Source organism: Chinchilla lanigera, unplaced genomic scaffold (genome assembly GCF_000276665.1).
Source record: "Chinchilla lanigera isolate Chin_1 unplaced genomic scaffold, ChiLan1.0 scaffold00023, whole genome shotgun sequence".
In the NCBI taxonomy this organism is placed as follows: Eukaryota; Metazoa; Chordata; class Mammalia; order Rodentia; family Chinchillidae; genus Chinchilla; species Chinchilla lanigera.
The window spans coordinates 18,065,478-18,092,945 of record NW_004955424.1 but is presented as its reverse complement, the minus strand read 5'-3'; the positions used below and the strand labels follow the sequence as shown (position 1 = coordinate 18,092,945).

The window sequence follows — 27,468 nt, the reverse complement described above, 5'->3', positions numbered from 1 at the left end:
CTAAAATGAAATGGCTTTGAAAGTAATTTAACTCATATTTGATTAAGAATCATGTAAGAAATGAAAGTAATTGGAAACACATACACATTCCAATTTATTTCAGACTAGACAATTTAAGGCATATTGAAGTACATTTGGATGGACTTGTAGGCGTTTGATTCTATGATCCTCAAAAGCGTTCTTGTATATAACCTATCAGCATTCCTGCGTTTATAAGCGAAACTACAAGCACTAATAAAATGATGGACACAGTAGTTCCCTTGAGTCTGCTATCTTAGAGCAATATCTACTTTGGCTTCCATTTACAGAACTGAGTTGTAGAAATAAAAGACACACTCACACACATATGCACATGCACACCCATTAAGATTATAGTTTCTTTATATAAAGAGCAGTAACCATCTCATATATTCATGATTAACTCATCAGGAATTACTGGAATTGCTCCATCCATCATACAAAAGACAAAATAGTTTGGAAGTAAAAATTTCCAAGTGGCATCAAATTCCTACTTTACTACTTACCAGCAGTGTAAACTTCGGGAAGTTACCTTTACCTTTTTGAACCTTCACTTCCTTATCTATAAAATGGGAGTATAAGAGTAGTGCCTTCCTCTGAAGACTTTCATGAGGAGTCATACGTGCAAAGTATTTAGAATGATGCTGACGACGCTCACATCCCAATGCGTGTTATGATGACACTCTCTACCACTCTTGATAATAGTAACAAGCTATTACTAGTTAAGTGCCTTCTACTGGGTCTCAAGGATGAATGGAGAGAAAGTCCGGGTGAACTAACTTCCAGCACGCTTCTGCTTGCCTTTTGCTGCGTGCTTCTAGCGTGGTGGGTATTGCGGTAGGAGCGGTGGGTAAGGAAATGGTAAGCTCTCTCCTTGCTGTACACCACAGTTAATAACTTTATAATACATATATTTTTAGTTTAAAAAGGGAATGAGGTAGTGGGAAAGAACCCTCAATGGGAGTGTTGGCAAGTAGGGGAATCTCAGAACAGACCTGACACCAGCATCAGGTACTCACGAGTCCTAGGGCCTGTTTCCTAACGAGACCTAGCCAAGCCTTAAATTCCCCAGATGTGAAGAGAAGCTAAGCGCAGTCCCTGTTCATGGGGTCACCAAGAGTACCCGAGATCTGTACATAATGCATTCATAATACTAATAATTCCAGTGAGCTGCCATTTAAGGTGATTCAGAAAGGACTCCTAAAAGTGAAGCATCAACTTTTCTCCTTACCTCACCCAAGCCCATGCTCCTCCCATCCTGTTGTTCTTTAATAGTCATTTTTGAATTTTCTTTCATAACCCTAATCTACTAAAAAGCTAAATCTACTAAAATCTACCTAATCTACTAAAATCTACTAAATATTTGAATGTTCAATAATACTCATAACTATTCAAAATAATGTTATCACCTTTCACAAATTTTAATATTTTTAGGAAAAGGCCATCCATAATTGCTAATTTAGAACCTTACATTTTAAGCCTATACTGAAAAATAATTATGATATATATATATATATATATACATAAACTCACAGACACACACATATATATATATATCTGATAAAGGATAGATTGAAAATTTTGTTATAGACTTTCATAAGCAACTATAGAAAAAGCTCCAATATAAAGTACTATGAAGTCTCTTAATGTAAATATCTTTTATTTAGTGTTTTCTTTTATACTTAATTTATATTTAGAAGAAATTAAAGGAGCTGATAAGTGAAACAGGCAGGACATCTTAGTCACTTTCAAATGCTAGGGTCAAGTTTACGGATTCCTGCCTGGACTTTCCTACTTGCGCACCTCCTCTGGCAACTTCGTACAGTGTTGCCGGGGAAGTCAGAGTGACTGTCTGCAGGGTGATCCCACAAGTCTTCAGGAAAAGCAGGTGCTAAACAATAATGACACACTTAGCCTGAGCAATAGGCAGTTGGGGGTGGTGACAGAGAACTAAGAAAACAGGTCAAAATTCTATGACTCCATTGAGGATGTGCAAACATTTTTTGGCTTCCTAGCCAGCACGCATACCACCGTGATTCCTTCTTCTTTTGATTCCAGGCTGTGTGAGGATGCAGGACTAAACTACTATGCATTCAGCCTATGTGCTTCCACTGCACGGTGCATTGCTTTTGTAATGCAAATGCAAGGCACAAAGTGTCTCTTTGATAATGTGCAGTCAGAAGACAAAAAAGCATTCATTGAAACAGTAAAACTAATTCATAAAGCTGAAAGACAATAGGGAAGCATTATGGATTTTTTTTTAAAGGGAAAAAGTATCCTAGATCAATGTAATTGTCACAGTGTAAGCTACTCACACTCCATGCGTAAGGGGAAAATGGCTGCAAGTTTATTTAAAGTGAGAGAAGTTTTATGGGTAAAAAATTAGGTTAAACAAATATACATATATTTAGTTAGCAAATTTCTGCTTGTCTTAGAGCTCAAATACACAGCTGCTTATTTTAACTTTTAGATCTAAAGTATTTATTAGTGACAAAGACTCAGAAGTTTTTAAAAGGGTACAGAGATCTAAGGGTTAAAAGCCATATGGAAGGATTTTTTTCCTTTAAAGGGAGGATCTCTCCATCACATACCAGAGTTTAGCTCAAGGTCAACTTATATTAATGCATTAAACTTAGCTGTGGAGGAGGCATAGGGCTGGAGGAAAAAGGATAAAAGAAGTTCCAAAATTGGTCTTCCAGCACATTCTGCCAAGCAACAGAACATTGCCTTGATAAGGCTTATATTGGACAGTTGCCATAATTCCTCTTGTTAGATCGGCTCCTCCGGTACCTATTCCCATACCTTTTAAAGTATAGCATGTAACATTTTGCTTGAAAATTGCTTCCACCTCTATTGCTTTGTTATAGCTGTTTTGCAGTTTCAGTATAGAGGCATTTCGGTGTCACAAGAAATTACTAATCTGAGGCTTGAGAAGGGGCAGTGTAGCCTTCCATTATCTCACCAGAGAGCTCTGTACAGGATTATTTTCAAATTTTCTGCTGCCATTACAATGTGCTGTTAGAGTGGGTAAGGTGGGGAGGGAGAGGATGTTATTGAAACTTGGTTCCCAGGGCAGATAAGATAAAGTTCATCGCTGTCTTGGCATCCACGTTTGCAGTCAGGGGTGGACATTTTGATGAAAGGAGTCCATTTGGTTGAGGATGTTGTTAGAATATAAGGCTAGACATTTTCTCTCCATGTGTACTGTAGAGTTGCTTTCATTTCCATTGATACTCATCTGAAAAAGTCTGCTTGATTATTTAAATAAAGGAATTTTCTTCACAGGTATTGTGAACTCATAAATACCAATATCCAAATACCAATCACCAATATCATTACCTCCTCCTCTCCCATGCCAACCTCAGTAGATAAAATTGGAAGTGTGCTTAGGTAACTTTCTTGAGAAAGCTACCATTTTCTTTCTGTCACTCTCTGTTCTTTGCAGCTGGTAAAATGACAGTTCAGACTTAACTTTTACATAAGCTAGTTTTAGACATTTTCCCCCCAGACATTCTTTAACTATTTCCATTATACAGGACACACACTCGCGGGATCATTTTATGCTTTCACGGAGTTATTAGGCAATCACTGTATCCTGGGTCGTTGTTAGAGGTCATACTGCAGATCCAGAAGCACATGGAGAGTAGCAAGAAGTGTAGAAGTCAGGGTGTTGATTATTGAAATAATGGTCATTTTGTGGGCTCTTGCCTTTCGCTGGGCTTCCCCTACCCACTGCCCACAAGCCACTTATTTTCCTGTGAACTCCAGCATCTGTCTCCCCAGCGAAAGCAGCCTGGTACACGTGTGCAAGTTTAATGCTGAAAGGGAGGGTCAGCCTTCCCCATACATAATCACTGTTTTATGGCTTTCACTCATTCCTGAGGTGTTAATGCAGATCAAATGGGAAACACTTGAGACAGAACCCTTGCAGCTACCGCTCTGCCTGGCTCTCCCCTCTCAATCGTTAATTCTTATGGTAAGATCTAAAGGTAATTTTGTTTGCTCTCTTAATGCCTTGCAGGTCTCCCAGTGGCCCTTACATATCCTTTCTCAAATTCCCATCTTGATCAATTGTTTGCAAATAATTAAGCTTTTAAGAGATAATGGCAGGAGGCTAATGTACACAACAAAGGCAAGGTCTCCCGCACTGTCTGTTGGACTGCGGTCAAATTTACTCTGATATACCAAAGTGATTAGGTTGATTGGCATAGCAGGCAAGTGCTGTACGTCTTCCCTTCACAAGAACTCACTGATCTTTCTTAAACTAAGGTTCTTGTCATTTAGATTCAGTAAAGCAAAGGTATTCAGGACAACGGCCAGGGGTGGCCTTAGTTGCAGCGGTTTGGAAAGAGTTTCTCATTTTATCCCTAAAGTGGCACTTTTCAGGGATCCCCCTTTACCTCTTACAGAATGACATCTGCTTTTGCCCACTGCATGGCCTCATCAACCCTGTGGGTGGAACGCAACAGGGTTCTGGGTGTTTTTACAGCAGCCTTGCCTGTGGCATGCTGGCTTTTTGTCAAGTCATTTTTTTTTTTAGGTCTACAAAGGAATAACTCATACTAGCCACAAAAAAACTTATCTAGTAAAGATGCACGGGATTTAAGATATTTAAACATATTGGGTTTCAGTTGAAAAGCCTCCTTCTTTGTGAATTTTTGTGGATTAGCTACATGAAGTCATGGCTTTCATGTGATTCTAGCCATTATAGGCTTTTTTTCACGGAATTGAAATGTTTGTGGGACACCAAGGCCAAGAACCATGAGGAAAAAAAACCATTCAGCTGACCGACCATAGACAAGGGTTTAGAAACGTTGCTGATACCTTTGTTTCCTCCTTAACAATGGCCAAATTATTAGGAGGTTTAATTTCGCTCAGGCTCATTCATTTCTTTGTAGATGTATAAGGAAACATATCCTGAACAACTCAAATGCCTTAACGGAGGCAGAGTGCTGGGTTACCATAGCTTGAGGCTGCCTAGCAATTATGCTGCATGAAATTAGACACAGTTTGTTCCAGTTACTTAAAATCAGATCACATGAAAAGTGACAGAGGGAGAAAAAGATAGACCTTTCTCATTTTATGATACTTAAATTATGAAATCCGCAATTATATGATGGGAAGAGACAACTGAAATTTGCACTGAAAATTTGAGGGCCATATTACTGCTCTCTAATGATATACAATTCAGGTAATTGTAATGACCCAAAGAGAATTTTCTGGACACCACTTGCATAAATAAAATGTGAGCTCCACTAGCTTTACAAGAATGTATGTAAAACTTGCTCACAAACAGGCATGCAAAAATACTCTCGAAAACACAGGACTACTAAATTACTGTGACAATTCTCAATTTCCAGAGTAACTAAAGATAAATGGCATAAATATTAATTTTTATCCAGTTCTGGTCATAACATTAAGACACCACTAACAAGACAGGGTAAAGGTGTTGTTATTCAACTCTGCTGAAGAAGGACTATTGGCGTATTTATTTGTTCCACTGACAGATCTCCATAGTACCTGGAAAACTGTAAGCAAATAGTATTACAGAGAATGTTGTAGATTGGAAATTGTTCGTATGCATGTTCACAGCTGTAGATGGTAAATAGTGACTATGGCTGGATGTTAAAATTTGTGTATTTCAAAATCCAGTTAATAATTTGTGTTGGGTAATACCGTGAGAGCTACTAGCCTGAGTAACTTTTAACTTCAGTGTGTCTTGAAACCCTGGGTGACAAAACTGAGGGTTAGAAAAGCTGTCCCTTGTTCAAAGTTGCATAGTCGACGAGTGGCAACATAATTTGTACAACTAATAGGGTCATTTATATTATGTACAATTCTTCAACTAGTACAGATATAGCACTATTATATCAAATTATCACTCAATATTATGTCCATAAAAAGAAGTTCATTTGGTTTGAGTTGTGTGGCAAACATTTATACAGTCGTAGTTATAGTATAAACCTAAAGGAAATAGGGAGCTTTTCGTTCAGGACCCAATCATGAGATTTCTGGCTATAGTTCTCAGTATTATTTTAAGTAGGGTCACTGTCACCTATAATCTGAGGCCTCTTGTGAGATTTGTATACTTTATTGAAAAGAGTGGCTGACGTCACTTTGAAAAATGAAACAGAGAAACTAGTGGATGCATCTCAAATTGGATTGTTTATGCTTTCTGTGGGCTTTGAAAAAAATTTGTCATTCATGCTAATGTTGCATCTCTGGAGAGTATCTATGTGTCTCGATAAGTTCAGGCTCTTCTCTTAGCTCCACAAGTATTTACTGATTTCCTCGTTTGAGCTAGTCTGGGCTGTGAGGATGGAGAATGAAGAAGGCAAGCTGATTGGAGAGCTGATACAGGCGGATGGCAAAAGATAGCCCGGCAAGGAAACACATACTTAAAACAAGTGGTTCGGATTCTGATGCTTGCTAATAATAAGAAAAGGATTGGAGGAGAAGGTGGGGTAGTGGATAGTGGGGAAGGAAAAGCTTGAGTTTTGAGCTGAGCTCTGAAAGTAACATCAGAATAGGCGCTTGGGTGACAGGAAGCGCCTTGTGTTGGAAGAACAGAAAGGACAGCAGCGTTGGGCATGGGGCGGCCGGGGAAGGAGGAAGACGACAGAATCTGAGAGGTGGGCAAGGCTGGGTGGTGGCTTGTCTCAAGGACATGGTAAGCGTCTGGAGGTTTTTGATGGAAGACATTAGCAGGGATCACTCACAACATTTGTCACATTCCCCAGTCACAGTGAGGCTTGACTCCGCAAGGGAAGGAGGATATTCACTGACCCGCGACTCCTGCTCACAAACCCTTCTGCTGGCCAGTTTCCTCACCTGTAAAATAGGAGGGATGATAGATTCCACTTGCGTCACTCAAAGGGATATAATGGGGATTCATTACCATCCTGTCTGTAATGTACTTGGAACTCTTTAGAGACAGGCACTATATTCCATGAAAGCAAAGCCTTATTCTAATTGTGTATTTATTGATTAAGTGACAATCAAAGACAATGCTTATGGGAAAAATTGCTATGTCTCCTCCCTCCACAAATGTATCCCATGTGTATAGATACAGAACATATTTAAACTTACATGTAAGAGCACTGAAGTGGTCATTAACAAGTCATTTTAGCATTATTAATAAAATTGAAAGGTATGTTAATTAGCATTCAATAGACCAGAATTTAGTTTCTGTGGCAGAAATAGTTAAGTTGAGAGTTGGGGATGCCCTTTTCCATTCATAATAGAACAGATGGCTGACTCTCAGAACAGCTTTGTCTCAGGAGAATTTATGGAGAAGTGATGTTTCAGGCCAGCCAGTGACTCCTTAGATGGAAACCATACCCTCAGTTGCTCTTTTAGACTTTAAAAATGTCTATTTCAAATTAGATATAGCCCAAAATGTACTTCTGCCAAAACTCATTTCAGTAGATTTCCAAACATTCCTTTTTTTTGAGACAGGGTCTCACTATGTAGTTCAGGCTGGCCTTGAGTTTACAGCGAGGTCCTCCTGCCTCAGCCTCCCATGTGCTAAGAATACAGGTGTGTGCACCACCATGCCCGGCTTCCAAACATTCTTATAAGAAAGTGTGAATTACATTTTATTATCTAAACCTATAGTGTTTTGTTTATCCACTCTACCTCCCCGGGAACATAGCTGGGCTTCTTCATAGCATGCAAAATATGCTGGTCTTTGACCTTGTATTGACTTGTATTAGGAATCCCAATGTGGGTTGACATTCATACATGGAAATCAACGTTGGTTGAATTGTGATTGTTTGTGCTTTGCTGAAGAGCTAATATGAATAGCAGTTTAAACGAAATATACCCACTTTAATCCTGTTGTTTCTATGCAACAATATGGTATTTTGGAGGGAGAATGTCTCTCCTAAATATTGGTGTATCAGCTGTTGGTTAAAATTGTTCTTTAGAAGTCCATGGATCAATGAAAACACTGCATCAGGATGATCTACTTTTAGATGGTAAAAAATGGCTTGTCTCTATTTGAATCCTATGAAACATGGTGAAGATCTTACTGAACTTTCTGTGTTTGCAACAAATAAACTTGTTAAAGGATAAACTCAGTATCAAGGTTCTGCAAGTATCCTAAGTAGCTATTTATACACTTCACTAATCTTTGTAATTACCTTGTCTTTTACTGCCATTAATTAGATGATGTAGTGTTCCATTAATAAAAGCGACACACCTCAGCATTTTTACCTTTAATTATAGACTTCACTAGACATGCAGGTTATTGACAAAATGGCCTAAATATCGCCTGACACACACATCTATTTTTTTGATCTCTCTTAGCATCCTTACCCTTCTGAAGAACAGAAAAAGCAGTTGGCACAAGACACAGGACTCACCATCCTTCAAGTGAACAATTGGTAAGTAATTTGGCTTTGTGATTACACTCGGTCGGTTTGCCCCTCTGACAACCTGCAGCTAATGTTTTGGGTTAGGAAGCCACACCCAGTTGCTGTTACTTTCTTCTTGGCTTGTTGATCCAAAGGAGAAAACAAACTGTTGACTGATAAGTGAGAACGCTTTCTAGTATGGTTAACAAAGCATTGTGCTGTCTTCCACCTCCTTTGCACACTGACAGGTTTTGTGCGTAGGATGAGTGTGTGTTCCATTTCCATTGGCTATGCTCTGAAAATGTATACTCTTGCTTGGCTTTTTTTCCCTTCAAGTTCATCTGTGGGATGGTATCATCTTATTTGCTATAAAACAAAATCTGTCCCTCCATATCCATCAGTTTTCAACTCGTCAGTTAGACTTTTAGGGGGCTGTGCATTCAAGGATGGTCTTTTCTCGCCTGTTCAACTTTTATCCCCCAAATACTGAAAGGAGGAAATTATTTATCTTTCTACTTTGAAGCTAACCAATGGATGTATCTCAAGGGTGTGCCATAAGGGGCCAAGGGGTATAGCTCAGTGGCACGGCGCCTGCCTGGCAAGCATGAGGTCCTGAGTTCAATTCCCAGTTCCAAAACAATAACTAAAACATTCAAGGCTGTGCTGTGCTGTTTCTAAATGAAGTGTAAATGCCTGACTTGGGCCAAAGCTGAGATTGTACACCAAGTACCACCCAATGATATTTTGACAGTGTGCACCAGCATGCCAATAAGACTTTGAGAAAGTGTGATTTATTACCTTTTGTGAAGGTTCTGCAATCAGATTTTATATAGTCACCCAGAACTAGTGTCATAGTTGAAGGCTATCAAAATCCAATATCCTGTAAAACTAAGTGTATCTAATTAATTGTCCTAATATTTTTAGATTAGTGTTTATGATAGAGAAACCCTATCTTCTTTGAAGTAAATCCAGAAAAGGCCCAGAGCCTGGCTGGGAAAGGGGAGAACTGGAAATGCCAGTTTGCAGACAGAAATATTTCTTTCTATTCAATAAGTGTCAAAGATTAATATTTCAGAATCTCTGATTACATGGCCTAATCCATTTTGGTGAATAAATTTGTTCTTGATGTCCATTGCACCTACATTAACAGACCCTTCTCTGTTAGAAAGCCTAGCAGCCTTTGGGAGAGATTTCAGATATATTAAACCCCATTACAGAAAATGTAATTTCTGTCAATATAATCCCATGTATTCTGCAATTTAGTATTTTAGAGATAACAAGCTACTTACAATATATTTGCCTTTGGAGGATTAATTTACAAAGTGCACTATCTGCAAGACACAGACAGACTCACACAAGCATTGCTTGTAAGGGTTATCAATTTCTATGACCTTACTGTAGCCCTAAGATCAATTTTTGCAGCCCTCTTAGTCAGTGGATAGGAAGCCAACCGAAACCGTACTACATTTAAATATGATACTAAGAGTTTTGTTGCTCCTGGGGTTTTTTGTTTGTCTATTTTTTTTTAACCTGATACTACATTTTAATTTTCAAAACTGTTGCTATGACATATTTGGACTTAGTTTTTCATTGGTTCTGGATGATATCAGAGAGGAGACCATCAATTTTACATGTGCACCTAATCTCACATATTTTAACAGTTCAGCCAATACACAACCTTACTGCAGTGGAGGCTGTACAAACTTTCTACTTCCCTGAGAATGTTCTCGTTTGAAGGGAAAGGAGTGGCAGGATGAGCTCACTAATTAAGGAGCACTGACGCGCTGCCTCTCAGGTGATCTATCAGATATGTCATCTCATTCTCCTTGGCGTTGCTAGCAAACTCCATTCATAAACATAGTAACCAGAGAATAAATTCCAGCACAAATTGCTGTTTATGGACAGAGCATCTTATGAGATATTTTCTCTGAGTTCAGGGGCAGGAAAGCATTCCTATAATATCAAGCAATGTATATGAGGGGTAATCACAAGTTATGGCAAGGGCTGGGGATATAGCTCAATAACACAAGTGCCTGCCTGGCAAGTGCGAGGTCCTGAGTGTGATTCCTGGTACAAAAAAAAAAAAATTATGGCAGATGTTTAAATTTTTAAAAACTATAGTAAAAGACACATTAGAATTAATCCCCCTCAAAATATTTCCTCCTCGCTTTGAACACACTCATTCCGTCTTTTTTACCATTCTCTGAAGTGACTCTGGAGGTCCCATTTCATGTGCACCTTTAGTTGCTCTGTTCTGACTGCTTCAGTGTCCTGAGTTGGTTCAAAACATTTACTTTCATAGTCGGTTTGGCTTTGGGGAAAGGCCAGAAGTCCCATGGCGCCAGATCCAGTGGAGGAAGGAGAAGGCTGAGCACACAGCGATGTTTTCATGAACTGTCTTTCTGTTGCATGGCACTTGGCAGCGGTGTTCACCATATTTCTGATCAGACCTTGTGAAGACATTCATGAAAGAGGATTTCAGATCTGCTTCAGAAAGGGGCAAGAATGGTGGGGATAAGGGTGTGGAAAGTGAAGAGGAGCCTTTTCAGGAGCATTAATCACAATGTGTCTTTTCTATAATGTTTTTTAAAAATCAAGCTTTCATTGTATATTTTGATCACAGCTCAAGGGATTGTCATTTTCCATCTCCCCACTGGACAGCAGCAGGTCCAAGTCAGGGCTCAGGATTTAACTCACTTCATCTTATAATTAGAAAAGAGAAAAAAACTCCTTTTTAAAATGATAACATATTAAAAATAATTTTTAATGTACATACCGACTTTAAACTTCACACTGATACCTAACTTGGCTCAGATACATAACTTAAAATCACTTTTACTCAGTAACTTAGGACAAATCACAATTCTGTGCTAAACCGGCACTTTGTGTAGTGTGTATGTTCTCTTGTCCTTTCTGGAGTGAGAAGTGGCTTTTGCTTATATCTCTTTGCTTTGCATTTGGTTCTTAACACTTTTGCTGTAGGGAATGTTCCTAAAGTAACTAGAAGATGTAAGAGAGATTGTTTTAAGTTTGGTGAACAATGGCATTCCTGTGTTTAATTTCAATTTTAATGGTTTATTAATTTCATCCCAAACCTCTGTTTTTAAGAAACTGGTGATACATTTATTTTTCTTTAGGCTTTGAGTAGGAAATATGATACAAAAATGCAGACACCCAGATGGCATCATTTTGAAACCAAAGATGTCAGAGAATCTCAAATTGTGGCCTATTTGGAGACTAAAAAGCGGGGAAATTATGGAGTGGTTTTCTCTGTACTTTACTGTAATAAATAAAACTACATGGACCCTTTTTGGGAGCCTGTAAACCTTTTTTTCCATTGTTGAACATCGGTAAAGTCCATCAGTGAGATTCCAGGATGTTATTTCTTTCTAGAAATAATAAATTTTTAAAAATCACTGCTGTGTTAGGATCCCCCTTCACTTCATTTTGCCACAACTTCTGAAAATTTGCTTCTCCCTTCTTTGAGTTCTGAAAACTTGTTAACACACATGTCCATGTTGGTATGAACTCTGTGTCACTGTTGAAGAGATTTCATTTCATAAAATACTGAAGGGTAGGTTGGGTGCAGATCTGTCATAATTATTGGCAGCAACTTAATGTATTGAAATACACAATAAGCTAGTGAAAAATATAAACACCTGTCTAGTTGTTGGCTTGTCATCAGAGCCCTGCTTCCAGCTTTCAGTTAAGCTTTGACTGAAAAATGAGACAAGAAGTTTGATCCCTTGTAATGGTCTTTTCACTCCGCCATTGAACTAAGTTTGTATCTTTTTCATTGGCATAAGTGATATACGCTGTCTTAGCTGAGTGAGGTTGAAGTCAATGGATCCTGAGAGAGAAGGGGACAAAATAAAATTTCAATGTGAAACAAGACAGATTTGATTAGTTAAGAGAAAATTTAGAGTAGAAGAAGTAATTCTGATCAGTCAAATTTGACCTACTTGTCTGAACAAACATAGAAAGAAGGAATTTTTAAGTTGTTTGGCCTTTATGCTTATGATATTGAGACCCTGAGAGAGAATCTGAAATTACAAGAGAGAATCTGAAATTAGAAGAGATGATACCATGTCTATGCCAATATGTGGTTATTTTTGTGGGTTTTTTTGTTTGTTTGTTTGTTTGTTTTTAGAATTGAAGCAATTATACAAATAACTTGGGTAAAATATTTTACTTAAATTATCTAATTTAAATGAGGTAATTACATATTTTTCAAGCAAAAATTAACTTCCATCTCTAGTTGCCTGAATGTTTCAACCTAATATGTTGTGATAGACATAGATTGAAGTTTAGTCCTTTTGGAAATAAAATATTCACAATAAATATATGTATTCTTCCTCCCAGCTATAATTTTATCCAACAGTGGTAAATAATTGCATGTGAGGCTTTGTCTCTTTGTTGTTTCATTGTTGTTGTGGTTGTGACAAGCATTCCTACTGTATTGGCAGTGAAAACATTTTTATAGTGAGTATTTTTGTCACTTAAGTAGAAACATCTTAAATTTGGGAGTTAGATGGCTATTTAGGTGTTTAAATATTTAGGTGAAATTTCAAGGAAAATATATACACACACACAAAGTCAGTACTTGACTCTTTTTCTTCCTGAGTGGACAAAATTTAGTTTTTGTTGAAAAATTGGGATACGGAATGGTCAAACAATCACGCTCTTACATATTTTCACACCAGTGTTGCAGACCTGGAAATTTGCTGTGATGAAAACTGATACCTCATGATTGAGTTGTACTTACTGAGTACTTCAGATACATCCTGCCTCAGCAGAGTTCTATCTTAGGCTGTGCTGAGTAAATTTTACAGTCTCTTTGTTTACAGTCTCCCTTCTCATCCAAACACTTTTCAGTATGGTCCGACATTAAATGATTATCCCTTGATGCTCTGAGAAGGGGATGTTAGATGCCAGATACATAGTACATGTGAAACAGAAGGTGTATGTGGAAAGAAAAATCTCTCCCCACCAGTGGGATACCTAAAATTCTAGGTAGCATCCTAATATCTGACACGACATTGTTTGGAACCATTGTACTTTACATTTCTTCTATTTAGGGCACGTGCCAGATTTTCCTAGTTACTTCGTTTACTGCCTTCAAACCTGCAAAGCATTCAGGCATCACATCCCATTTATTACTAGTAGGGTAATGGAGTATGTTGTCCTTAGAGATTTGCGCCACTGGCAGGTAAAAATGTAAACTTATTTTTCAAAAATCAGATCTCCTTTATTATAATGAACAGATTCAGTGGTTAAAGGTCAAGTTTCTTTCTGAGTTATGGTAATAATGTAGCAAATACTTTTATAAGTAATCAAAGATTCTATAAATATAAGTACTTGTTCAGATGTAAATGTTAAAACATTCACAAATTATCCTTTCAACTTCTGTGATCTAAAAATCAATAGAGGTCATAGGGTTTCATAGAATTGTTGTGCTTTTTCTTTCAACATAATTTAATAATACATTTTACAGATGTTGTTTAAACATTAGGCACAGATTGTTTTGTCAATAAAGCTAAACAGAAGCGTGACACAAACGCAAAGAAAACAGATGTAAAAAAATAATAATGTACCAGTGTACAATGCAGGAGGTACTGGGTCACTTTTTGCTATTCACCTACAAAAGGAAAGTGCAAGCTGTATAGTGATTTTCCTTGCCTAGATATCACCTAGGGATGGAACAACTTCACACACATGAAGTAATTTTGTTAAGCAGGTGGTTAAACTTTTTCCCTTGAGAATCTAAGTGTAACACGGATTTAAAGTATACTTCTTAATTGATCAATGGAGTAACAGGTGCAGTATTTTCAAAAAGAAGGAGAAATATAAATAGTGTAACTCCCCAGAACATTTTAGAACGTGGTGTTGTTCTTTAAACTTCAGTTAATTGCTATGCTTTTCACCTTGAGTGTCAATTCTAATAATATTACCTTTACAGGCACTTACTCGGGGTTTAGATTATAGCAATCAGTAATACTCACTAGATAAAATACTGTCTAGTTGCTCATAAGAAAATATTGAAATCAGTCAAAAAATGTTTAGCTTGCATATTGCCTGAGACAGGGCTGGTGAGATGCCAGACAGGCAGGGTATTATTAGGAAAGCTGAGCAAATAGCTTGCAGGGAAAAGAGCTGTGAATTTAGAAATCTTCACGTATTGTCGTGTCAGAGAGTTTTAGGAGTTCAACAGAGACACTGCTTTTGTCTGCAGGTTTAAAAATTTTCCAGCAAACAATCTTCTGTGAAAATGGCTCTGCAGACTATTTAATGTACTTTGCTATAAGTTTTACACCATAGTTTACTCAGAGCTTTTCCCCAGTGTGTAAAATCACATCCTTAGTATTGTTAACAATGGAAACCCCTTGTGAAGGGGTAGGGATCACCTCCTGTGCGGGATGGAAAGCCCTACCTCTTCTGCCGTGGCACCTTGGGTTCAGGTGAGAAGAGGAACTGGAAGACCTGGGAGATGGAAAGGTGGACTTGAGAGGCCCAATACTGCTCATATCATCACTGTTTCTCTTACAGTGACCACTTGAAGATAGTTTCAGAGCTTTTCAGGAGGATAAGCAATAGCAGTGATCTGAAGTGAGAACCAGTACAACCTGAGCGAGTGTTTCAGGATCAGTCAGGGCTGGGCCTCAAGCGAAACTCAGAGCTGAGTGCTGGGAGATTGATGGGTCCGTCCATCATGCACACAATCTTTCTGAGTTTCTGGGATTCCTTTGAAGGCAGTTAAATCAGTGGCTTGGCGATTGACTTGGGACACGTTTTGTAGGTCAGCATGACTTGTTACAATTCCTAATTATGTTAGATTTGCTGATTTCAGTGTCTCAGCACAAGTATCTGGTCAGAGAAATAGAAAGTACTCTCTGAGTGTCACGCAACCCAAAAAAAGCAAGACTTGACTCTCTTGTACCTGAGGAAGGCATGAGGATCGAGGGACTTGGGCATCACGGTCAAGGCTGTAGAACTTGACTGTCCTCCACCCATAGCTGGCTAAAGAGCAGCTCTGCTGTAATCCTCCTGACAATACAAAACTTACACAAATAAGGGAGTCAGAGGAAGAAATATGCAGGGAACAGACACGAGTCCACACCTCACAACAGTTGTCCCCATTCCTCCTGAATTAGATGAATATCGTCACTCAGGTCACATTTTATCTCCAAGGACAACAGCTTCTTCTTTGTTAAAGCGGACAAGTAAGACTACTTGGTCATGATGCGAAAGTCTCTTTAAGCGCTAATATTCTAGACAGTGTAATGAAAGTGTATCAGGGAGGAGCAAGGTGGATGTTCTGAAGCTGCCTTAATTCCAGCTCCATACGAAGAGTAGAGAAAAACCACTTTGATAAAGAGACAAACAGGAAAATTAATTAAAAAGTTGTTACTTTTCCTCATCTTAAATAGACAAACCAAACACTGTAAAATAAAAACTAGATGAAATTAAACATTATCACAAGACATGAAAAACATATGTGCTGTCATTTTAGGATTCATAATAAAGATAAATCAGTTGTTTTTAGCAGTGTGCTATGAGTCTGTGAATGGCATGACAGATAATAGGCCTGAGATTTCTGAAGTTATTGTACAGCAAAATTTGTTTTTTCCTCAGGCATTCAATCTTTTTCTCTAGTAATTTGGTACATGACAAACTTTTTAGTGGGTGCATTAATAATCTATAAGTAATGGGTTGTCATGTGTCAGTTAGATAAGATAAAAAGACTGTTTAAGCATTATCCATTTGCTTCTTTGCATGAGTTTTGCAGGTCAGAGTAAATCACTTCTTGAGTTGTGGTTCAGTGTGCATGTTTCTTTCTTTTTCTTTCTTTCCCTTCCTCCCTCCTTCCTTTGGCTCCACTCCAGGTGTACGTGGAAGAACTGTATTGCATTACATAAATCCTGCATGTAGGAGCAGATTTGAAACTCACACTATGTGAATCAAGGGGACAAATGTCTCAGCTGTCTTCTGTAAATGTATTTTAGTTTTTAAATGTTCCTCTTTGTCTTCTCAGCGGAACTTTGTAAGGGGAAACAGACTTGGCTAAGAGAGGCACTGAAGCTTTTAGATGTTAGTTTTCTAGCAAGGCAGGTTTAGGTCTATTCTTGTCAAATCTGTCTTAAGTGTGTTTACATATAGTTTGCCTTTCTGGTATTTTCTGCTTGCACGGACCTGATCTCCACCTATTTTGTGTCAACAGTTGCCGAGGCTGGTGCTGGGCGATTAACCATTAAGCACTGAAGCACCAAGCTGTGCCCAGAGAGACCCTCTCTCTTCTCTCACTTACATCACCGTCTTGCTTCGGGCTGTGCCTACAGAAAACAAACAGCATATTTGAGTGGTTAAAAAGTCAGCCTGAAATATTAAAAGTGGGGCAAATGTTGTCTCCTTGTTGAGTTTTCTCAAAAATGGAATGGAGCCAGAGGCGGGGGGGAAAGGAAACATTTCTGAGGGCAAACGTCGTCTTAGATCCAGTCTGCATTGCCCCAGAGTTCGAATGCTCCATGCTCTGTGGAGAGGCTTCATTTTTAATTTTTAAGGGGAAAGGAGACGCTTCAAAAATAAATAAAAGGGCTGGGGATTTAGCTTAGCGGCACAGCGCCTGCCTGGCAAGCGCAAGGTCGTGAGTTTGATTCCTGGTACCAGAAGAAAAAGCAAACAAACAAAACAAAACAAAATAAAAAATAAAAATAAAGGAAAAGAGAAAAGTAAGCACTTGTCACAACACAACACTTGTAACTTCAGAAAACATGGAGCTGTCCTGTTCAGTAAACTCAGAGTCATTGGTAGTTTTCATCCCTATTTTATTTCTGTCCTTACAAAGGTTTTAGTTTAGACTGACTCATTAATACAGAAAATAATTAATTCTATCTGCTCTTCACACCTGAACAATAATAAACAAACAAAACTTAATCTTTTCTGACATCCTTGAGACTTCTCCTTTTATTTTTACCTAACCTACTGCCTCATAAGATTAGATCCTATCACTGAAGAAGGGAAAAAGTATTTCCTGTCTTAAGTACATTAACTCTTTAAGGTCCATACGGATCGGGTCCTAAATATAATTTAGCTCACAAATGAATTTCCTGCGCATTTGGTGAAACCTGGTTTAATACTGATAAAATCACTTTTTTTTCACATATATATACATTTTCAAATATATATATCGAAATACTTTTTTTTCAAATACAGTTATATGCACATATATTGCTAAGGGGTAAAAATTACATGCATTATTTGATTAAATAGTATATATTTATATTTTTAGTATTTTTATTCCAGGATACTAAATAAAATGTAAATAGTAGCTTTGAGTACTGCTGTTTGGTTAGTGGGTTTTGTTGGCCTATATCACTAGGCCATCTGCTATCGCTGACTTTATTTGGTTCTCAGTTTGGGTGAGAGTCCATACGTACTGAGAAGGGCACGGGGCATGGGCTGCTGAAAAAGCTAATGGAAAGAACTGTGCATGTCCAGAAGATGTAAGTTCTCAGCCTCCATGGCCGGTCACCTGGCAGGACTGTTTACAGAAAGAAAAGTACGGTAGGATATGGCAGGGACTCCCTTCCTCAGGGCCAAGTGAGGGCTGGGAGGGGGTGGGCGGCCACAAGGAACGTACCCCAATCTCTCTGCATGAATGTAGTGCTAAAATATTGAGAGTTAAATTTTGTTATTAGTCCTGCTACTTCTTTTAAAACTGTAAATAAGGAATATGTGATTTTTGAAGTGTATCAAAAGGGAGCAGGAGTTAAATTTTGTTAGAAACCTTTTGTTGCAGAGCCATAAAGTACAAATCCTGGGTGGGAATTTATGCATCATCTGACAGATGAGGCTCAGTGTGCAATGTTATGCTGTTAGCTGCTAATTAGAGGCCGCGGTAGGACTGACTTCTCTTCCAGTACTTCTTCCTGTCCACCATTATGTATTTATTTTTAACAGCTTTATTTATACAAGCCACACAATGCACCCATCTAAAGCATGCAGTTTCATGGTTGTAAGTAGGTTCACAGAGGTGTACAGCCATTCCTATAATCAATTTTAGAACATTTTTTGCCACTTTAGAAAGAAAAGCTGAACCTGTTAGCTACTAACTTCCCCCGTACCTGCCCCTCCCTCTCCACCAGCAAATGGAAGACACTCATCTACTTTTTTATCTCAACGTTTGCATATTCTGGACAGTTCGCAAAGATGTGATTATGTAATATGTGATCTTTTGTGACTGGCGTCTTTTCCTTGACATAATGTTTTCAAAGTTCATCCGCATGTATACGGCTATAACACATTGTATCTGTGCATTATCAGTTGGCAGGCATTTGCGTTGTTTCCATCTTTTGCTGCAGTGAGCACTTGCGTAGCACTTTTTGTACCATATGTATTTCTGAGAAGCATAATGACAGTATCCCAACAAATTCCTGTCTTAGGTTGTAGGATTTGCAAAGCACTTTTCCTAAACAGTAAGTCACATGGTGATCACATTCTGCACCTGAACACTGCTATGATCTCAGAGCCAATGCGGGCAAGTCATCCTCCTCAGCCCTCATACTGCTCTTTACCTCCCTACTAATGCTCAGTGTATCATCAAGATACAAATAATGTTCAAAGAAAAGGGCAGTCACATTGATAGCTAACTCGGCAGTAGAATATACATTCTTGAGTTTCTCCACAGTGATTTAGATGCCAGAAGCATTTTGAAAAGGTTTGATAAGTTTTGAGAGGAGGTCATTTTGTTAATGTTATTGTCTTCATTTGAGAGGTTTTTATCATAATCTCAACTGAGAGGCATTTGTCTATTAGTACATGTGGTTGTATTTTAAGAATCTATCAGCTACACATTGCTATATAGTACATAGAGCTTAGATCTCAAGTTTTACTAGCTGAAACTGAAGGTATATTGAAAGTTCCAAGGAATAGACACAAATTTCTATTCAAGTCATCTTCACTGTGAGATTCTGTAGCTTAGTTATTGTGACCAAGTGAAACTAGATAAAAGGGAAATTTTGAGGTATTCTCTTGTGTGGAAATTACAAGCTGGGAAGACCTATAGTCGGTGAAACTTGGAAAATTGAGAGAGCTAAAGGAAGCTCCTAGAAAAAGGAAAGAGAACATCAGAATGGTGCTAAAATTCTGTTATATCTTATGTAGGTGGGATCTGGTCACCATCTGAGTAGGTTAGGGTTTTAATTCCAATAATTCAGAATTGGAAGAATAATATATATTTAATTTTTAGAATGACCATACAGTCTAATTGCCTAGGACAGTTCTGACACTATTTTTAATAGTATCCCTTTACCTTCAAAAATGTCCCAGCTTAGATGATAAATCTAAGATGATAAACCTGTTTGTCGTATTCATAGTGGAGATTGACTGCAAACTAGGATTTGTTTTAAATAAATACATTTATTCAGTAATGTGTAAGGGATGTTTCGGGGACACAATGTTATTGACTTCTTGTGAACATGGGAAAATTGGAATTTAAATGAAAAAATGGCTCAGCAAGTAAACCAAAGGGAGCATGTCTAGTTTTTGTAGTCAGGAACTGGGCAGCACATCAGGAGTGGAGTGGGTAGGAATGAGCAAAGCTATCTCTGTATTTATAGTGCCTCCATCTCTTGGCATTACCACCTGAGCCCTCTTCCTATCAGGTCAGCAGAAGCAACATCAGATTTCCATAGGAGAGCAAATCCTACTGTGAACTGTGTATGCAAGGAAGGGATTGAGGTTGCACACTCCTTTGCATCACCCAGAAGCCATCTTCCCTCTTCCTTCCTATCATGGAAAATTTGTCTTTCATGAAACTGGTCCATGATATCAAAAGGTTGGGAATGCTGATCTAGGAGACAGCAAACTAATATCAGAAGAATTAGAGACCCTACTAAAGTAGTCACTTCTGCTTTGAACTCAGATCAGATAAGCGTTTCAACAAGCACAAATGTTTTAGAATGCAAAAAAAAAAAAAAAAAGATTATAAAATTTATTTCCAAGGAAAATTTTCTGGAATGTATGCCCCATGATATTGTTTTAAAGCTATTTCAACGTGTCAAGTCCAACATCATACATGAATTTTATTACTTTGCATCACCATTGCCAGCTCACTAGTGATTTTTTTTCACTAGCTCTTTTGAAAAAAAATTTATATCTAATGATAACTTCCTCTGCTGTGCTAGACAATTTCAGTCCTCTTTGGAAGGATTTGGCTAATGTCCCTATTAAACAAGGAAAACATCATCCTTGTGCTGATTGATGGGCTTCCTGTGATTTGAGCAAGTTGCAATATTGCCTTTCTAGAGTGGGTGGGAAGACGAGCTGGGGTTCCCTTCATTCTGCCTGGCCACTCGTCTCCCAAGCTATTCTCTACCTACTCCACCCTCAGGCACACTGCTGACATATTGCAGTCCTGGAGGATATTAAGAAACTAGAAAAAGGTGCCTCAAAACATAATTTCATAAGGTTTGCCTTTAAATTGAGTTCACTTTGTTGATGGTTTTAAAGATATATTTTATGAAATTTTATTTAACAAGAAAAGGGGATGTAGAAGACTTGGACCCTGAAGACTGCCAGTTATGGGTCATTAAATCCCATAACTAAATGTAAATCTTTGATGAAGATTTTCAATGTTGTTGTTTGTTGTTGTTATTGTGTTTAAAAGAATAGAGAATAACTTGGGAGCTAGGTGGGGCTCTTTACCTTAGTGATTATGAAACATGTCTTAAAGTTATTAGGAGATGCTGACTTTAAAAAAGTGCAGATAGAATCTTCTTTAAATGGCTGTGATACACTTGAAAGAAGTGCTACATCCAACAAATTCATGAAATAGGAAAAAACAAAATTCTGGAATTCAAGCCACTGCTTTCCAGTGTGAAATATACTTAAAATTTTTTTCATGATGCTGAACTGTAAAATTAACAAATATTTTAGAAATCACCTCAAATGGATTTGTATCATTGAAGCCTTATATGGGTATGTTGTTGATTTTTAATTAAGTGAAGATAATGCATTTCAAAATTGCAAGTACTTAAATTACTCTTATGAATGTCTGGTGTTTATTTTTTAAACATGTAAGAATTATTAACTATACATCAATACTAATCAAAGGTGACTATAATTAATACTTTAACAGTATAAGTATAGAAGGTATTTTCACAAATACATCTTTCTGGCTAATGAAATCTTTCCTAATACTGTAATGGGTAATTGTAAAATGATATCTCTGCATCCTTAGATGAGTACCACCTAAAGTAAGTCTACGTCTACCACTGTACTGTTGACTATTCACTTACACCTACTTGGCCAAAGTCACTGTGGGGCTTATGAAGAATGTCATTATTTACAAACAAAACTATTTTGCTTCTATGCAGTTTCCTGAGCTGACTGTGGTGTGCCATAGTAATTAATATGAGGTGCTTCTAACCATCATGAAGTATGTAGGTAGTAAACTCAGAGGAACAGGATTGAGGAAAGGTAAAACTGCCAAGCAGCAAGTAATTTTTCCTTACTTTTATCAGTATTGTGGAGAGTTACACAGTACAGAGATATGTGAATAGATTGCCAGGAGGACTGGGGAATTATATCTTGTGTTTTGGCTCATAACAGTTGCCTACTATGTTCTCACCCCTCCTGGTTCTGGAGAAAAGAAAACATAACTTAGCAATCTAGTTTAGGGGGAAGGCAGCTGGGTAAGACGTGAGAGATAAACTAAAGGAAAAGGTCAATTTAAGAGCTGTGGTGCCAGATCTTGTTCATAAAACTGTTGAGGTATCCAAGGACCGAGTGTGAAAGGAGGTAAACGGAATTAGCAGAATGGAACAAAAATAAACACCTAAGGAGAAGAAAGCAAAGCAAAGAAAGAAGAAAGCAAAGCTTTCTGTATTTTTTTTGAACAAAATTCAGATTCACTTCTCATTTTGCTTGGCAGGTTTCTATTAAAAATGCAAAAAAATAAAATTAAGTTTTAGATGATCTCACACCTCTGATTTGGCAAAATTTTGTCCCCCTTCCAACCCCCCCACTTTGCCTTATTAGAACTTGAGTCCTAAAAAGTTAGTTCAAAAAGAAGTACATCTCTCTTTATCTTGACATTGGATAAAGCTACAAATCCAACCCACTATCTTCCATTTTTTTCTTTTTTTTTAGTAAAACTTTTGATTTGAGACAGAAAATAGCTTGATCACTAGTAGAAATTCTAATCCATCATTAAAAACTATAAAAATTCATCATCTAATTCAGTTTTACCCCATGTATAAGAGGGTATCAGTTCTTTAAAAAGTACTTCACGAAAAAGTATTGTGTTTTGGAGGCAAATCATGATTTTAAAAAATACCTTGATGTTCAAAATGTAACATAGAAAGGCAGGCAAGATACTTTCTAATCTAAAAGCATACTTAACTAAAAGGTTTACTGTCTTTAAAAGCTCAGTTTATGGAAAATTTGAATTACAAACTATTAAACAAAGGTGTGCAACTGTCTATTTTAATGATTAAACCAAATGTTACATTGTCATGTATTCCCGACATCCTATATCTGAGTTTTAAAGGTTGTTATATTTGAATACCAATGGTAAAATAGTAAGTATTCTCTTATAACTTTAAATTAATAAACTTTTTAAAGAGTCTTCATCATTATGGGAAATTCTAAGTTTATAGTTCATAGATAGGTTACTTATACTATTTTGTGGCTATTGGAATATATATTTTTTGTTATACACCAAAATTTGAGTGTGTTTGTTTGTTTCTTTGGGAGAAAAGGTCTTGCTGTATATTCCAGGCTGACTTTGAACTCACAAACTCGAAGTGATCTTCTTACCTCAGCCTCCTGAGTGCTGGGAATTGCGTGTGTGCCTGTACACCGTGCCTGGCTGTATACCCAAATTTGAATTTAATTATTTTCTTCTATACGTCCTCCAAAACCATTTTTAAGCTCTAATACATTAACTATTATATATAATAATACATAATATATATTTAAATAATATGCATATACTATATATGAGAACAAACACATGAGCTTACTATGACTATGTACTGATGCTTTTGAAAATGACATGGTTGTAAGAAGGAAACGTGTACGTTTAGGTTCATATCAAATCTAAGGTCTTTTTGTTGTTGTTCAATGTCTAGGAAATTACTGATAATTTCAACCAACCCACAAAGAAAAGTAAAGCATTCTGTCACAAAGGCGGAGAGGATGAGACACAAGGTCAAAGGGCATTTTAGAAACAAACAGCTGGACCAGTTTATTTAAACAGATAGAGGGATGGGGGAACTGACCTCCGTTTGACTTATAGTAGGAGGAGCAAGAATGTCATTTTATTACTTTGCCCAGAAGGAAAATGTTTTTGTATCAGAATTCACCCCTGAAGCCATCTGAACACATGGCTCTGCTGCATGTAGCATAATTCCAAGGAAAGAATACTTGTTAGATAGTCTGGGATGATGAGAGAATTCACTGACAAGAGTCAAATGTTGAAATGATGTAAAGATAAGAAAGGTGATGTTGCTTTAGCAAATAAAATGTTTTTTCCTATTTCCTTAGCTACTTTCGGATAAAAATGTCCACCATGACCTCAGATAGCAAGTTGCTCATGAAAGCGTGAGAATAATAATTCAGTCATATTCTGAGAGCTCCCTGTGTCCAATATATTATGGATAACATTACATTATACTGAATTTTATATGAAATATTTCAAAAATACAAATTCCAGGTAGACCTAGGAATGGACTCAAATGGTTCAGAGGGATTAAGTTTTCTTAAATATTCAGCGTTTTTGTTTTGCTTTGCTTTTTAAGGAAAGGATTCCTACTTTAAAATCTACATAACCATATGTCATTTATATCTGTTATCAATAAAAACAGCTATTGCCACTTAAAGTAAAGCAAGAAGGAAAAGCAGTAGCAAATCGCACCTAATGCCTGTGGGCCCTTAGCTAAGATTGCGGTAAAGGATTTGCTCTCTCTGCACGGGCACCACAGTAGGTATGGCTAAGTGTGGTTAGTGTTGTGCATGGCAGATCTTGAGAGGGACACAGATAAACCTCAGCACATGGGGCAGAATGGGGGTCTAAGTGGACTCAGCATAAGAGAAGGACTCATGCTCCAGACAGAAACAGGAATGTTTCATCTAGGGAGAAGGGGAGAGACACCTATAGTACATGGTGGCTATGTTTAAATATTTGAAAAGCTGTCCTAAGAAAGTGAGGTTAGAATTGTTTAAATGATCCCAAGGGGTTGTAATGCAAAAGGATTTGAAATCTCATAAGACAGCTTGCCTTGTCCAGAGATGGAGTGGATGCTCAGGTCAATGATGGGACTTGTAAGACAGCTTGCCTTGCCCAGAGATGGAGTGGATGCTCAGGTCAATGATGGGAGCTATATTTGAAACAGTCCAGCAGAGCTTTTCCATCCATGCGGGAACGTTATAGAGGAGACTCATGTCAATGCTGTAGTAGATGACGGTGAAAGCCCTTTCTAAGGCTGACTTATGATTCCTGTGATTCCGCGGGTGGAATGGCCATAGACTCAAACCTGAGTTGGTTACAATGAATGAGCGTCTGGAAGTGTAAGTGTGAAGGAGACAAGCTTTGGGAGTATTGATACACTGAGTCACTGAATCTTTCCTGAGTAGCTTTCTCTCTGTCCACAGACACAAGTAGTACAGCCTTAAAAATTCTTCATCTCTGAGATGTTCATATTCATGCATGTTCTTTGACTCAATATTAGAGTTGCTGCCAGTGGAAACTGAGTCAAAACCAGCTAATTTGTACATATCTCTGGATCCTGGAATGTGGTAGATTGTTGGCACAGCAGTGGACATGCTCTGGGCAGTGTCTGAGAGTAGGGTGCTCACAGGTATTTGCCAGCTATGTGTCATTTTACAAATTACTAACATCTCTTTGGTGACATGTGACCTCAAAAAGGTCGCTTAACTTCACTGAGCCTTCCCCCATCTGTTGAAAATGGCTCTTCCCTATTTTTAAGTAAATAGTATAAATCATATACATAAAATTTTGTGTTTTCAAAGGGAGGTAAGAAAGAAAGTTAACAGACTGATTTCCTTTCTTGTAAGAGCAGATGATGGGCACTGCCACAGATAAAGAGCTGTTTTTTTCTCTCTTTCTTACCTGTGTAGTTACTATGAAAATTACTTTTGGTATATGCAAGAATATTAATATTAAATAATTTTCTAATTGGTCATGCAGTGAAGGCAGCTAATGAAAGAGCAGATTTTTTTTCATTTTAATTGGTTATTTCACATGGTGTTTGTGCTACACCTGTGCTTATAATGAGAATGGAGAATTAATCTAACCTTCTGCTCACATGATTCCAATTTTCACGGTTTATACAAGATAATGATAACCTGATTTGCAACACAATTTGTTGGAGATCTGAGTTTTAAATATTTTTATTAGCAGTTCAAGGGCCTCAAATACAAGAACTGTTACGTATATTGCTGGTAATAGTACCAACAGTGTACCTTTTAGTTAGCTTCCATTTTCATTATCTATTATAATTACTTCTCAGTTAATGAAAGAACATAAGATACAAGATATTGAAATCTTAACAAGTTGTGAAGTTATACATTTTTATTTTAAAAACCTGTCTCTGTCTATTTAATGGTTTGGCTTTTAGGAGCTATTTTCCTTCCCAAAGTGGAAAGACATACAAACTAGAATCCATACTGGACCATGGATCCTTTAATTATTGATAGTGCATTATTAAACTTTTCACTGTGTTTTTTATGTCCTTCTTAGATTTGATATATTCAAATCTGAGTTGAGAAGTCTGAGTCAGGAACTAAAAACAATTTACTAGTTCAGAATCGAATATGTCCTCCTCATTTCTGTATTTGCTGTGTAATTCTTATTATGCAGTACAAATGGACCTTAAGGGTTAAAATCTCATGAAGGTGACTTTGGAGAGCTTATATTAACTACTTTTCGATATTTCAGTGACGCATCATTTTTAGAGGGGCTACAAAAATAATTGTACTAAAATCCTTATTAAGACATATAATGTGACTTACATGATTTAATAAGATGTTTATAAATTTTCAGTAGTAGCTGCACAAAGCAAGACTATACGTTCAATTATTATATAGCTGTGACCTTGCCTTGACCTCAGACTTTGCATAAAAAGAAAAAAAAGCCACCCCAAGAAATCTCCACAAGGAATGCATTTCTCTGAAGTCCCCAGTAGTGTGAGTTAGTGGTGATAAACTCCAGACATTCCCTCATTTGATGGTGTGCTGCCATCCCAGTTCATTATCTTAATAGAAGGCATTAAAATAGAATTAGGTTTTAAAAAGCTAGGGGAGGTTTGGATAAAAATTGTCAAAAGGAACTCAGAGAGCATAGGGTGGAAATGTTTCTAATGCAGCGAGGTAACAGATGTCCTTGTGAGCATCTCACTCTCTACACCAAAGTCTCCCCTATTGCAATTGAAAAGAGTGGTGCCCAGCATTGTTTCCTGGAAAGTGACTAATTCCCCCATGAAAAGATGAAATGGAAGTGTCCAACTGTGGTAAAACAGGCAAACATAAATCAACTCAGAAACCCCAAGCCTTGTACTCAAAGGTCGCAGGGGGTTATAGGTTTTGCAGCATGTGAGGCTGCACATAGAGCTAAGGAGGGTGACAGTCACATTTTGCCAAGATCAGCATCGCCTCACTGTGATTCATCTCTTCCTCTTCTTCCACCTTTTTTTTTTTTTTTTTTTTTAAGAATAATGATTTGCTTTACTTTTTCGGTTACAGGTTTATTAATGCCCGGAGAAGAATAGTGCAGCCCATGATAGACCAGTCCAACCGAGCAGGCAAGTCCCCTATAGTGACTGTATTCAAGTCACGCAAGCGAAAACCATCCTCAAGCCATTCACTGGGAGGTCTGCTACCTGGTAAATAAACTAGGAGTGAGTACTAGGAGCGCCTGGCAATTAAAATTAAACCAGTTTTGTTTTATAACAACACTAATCAATTTAACATCATTATAAACCCTTTGGAGAAAGTGAGGGGGAAAAAGCCACAGGAGAGAAGTATTTCCCTCAAATCATGTGCTCGGTTACAATATTCTTTGTACACATTCAAT

General features: G+C 37.6%; 1 protein-coding gene across 2 annotated transcripts in view; it reads left to right on the top strand.

Moving 5' to 3' along the window:
* Nucleotides 1-27,468, top strand: part of Meis1 (Meis homeobox 1) — a 129,927-nt gene that overhangs the window by 97,480 nt on the left and 4,979 nt on the right. For both annotated transcript variants that reach the window (XM_005385683.2, XM_005385686.2), the window contains exons 9-10: nt 8,329-8,405; nt 27,138-27,196. In XM_005385683.2, coding sequence (XP_005385740.1) covers nt 8,329-8,405; nt 27,138-27,196 — 136 coding nt within the window. The remainder of the gene's footprint in view (nt 1-8,328; nt 8,406-27,137; nt 27,197-27,468) is intronic.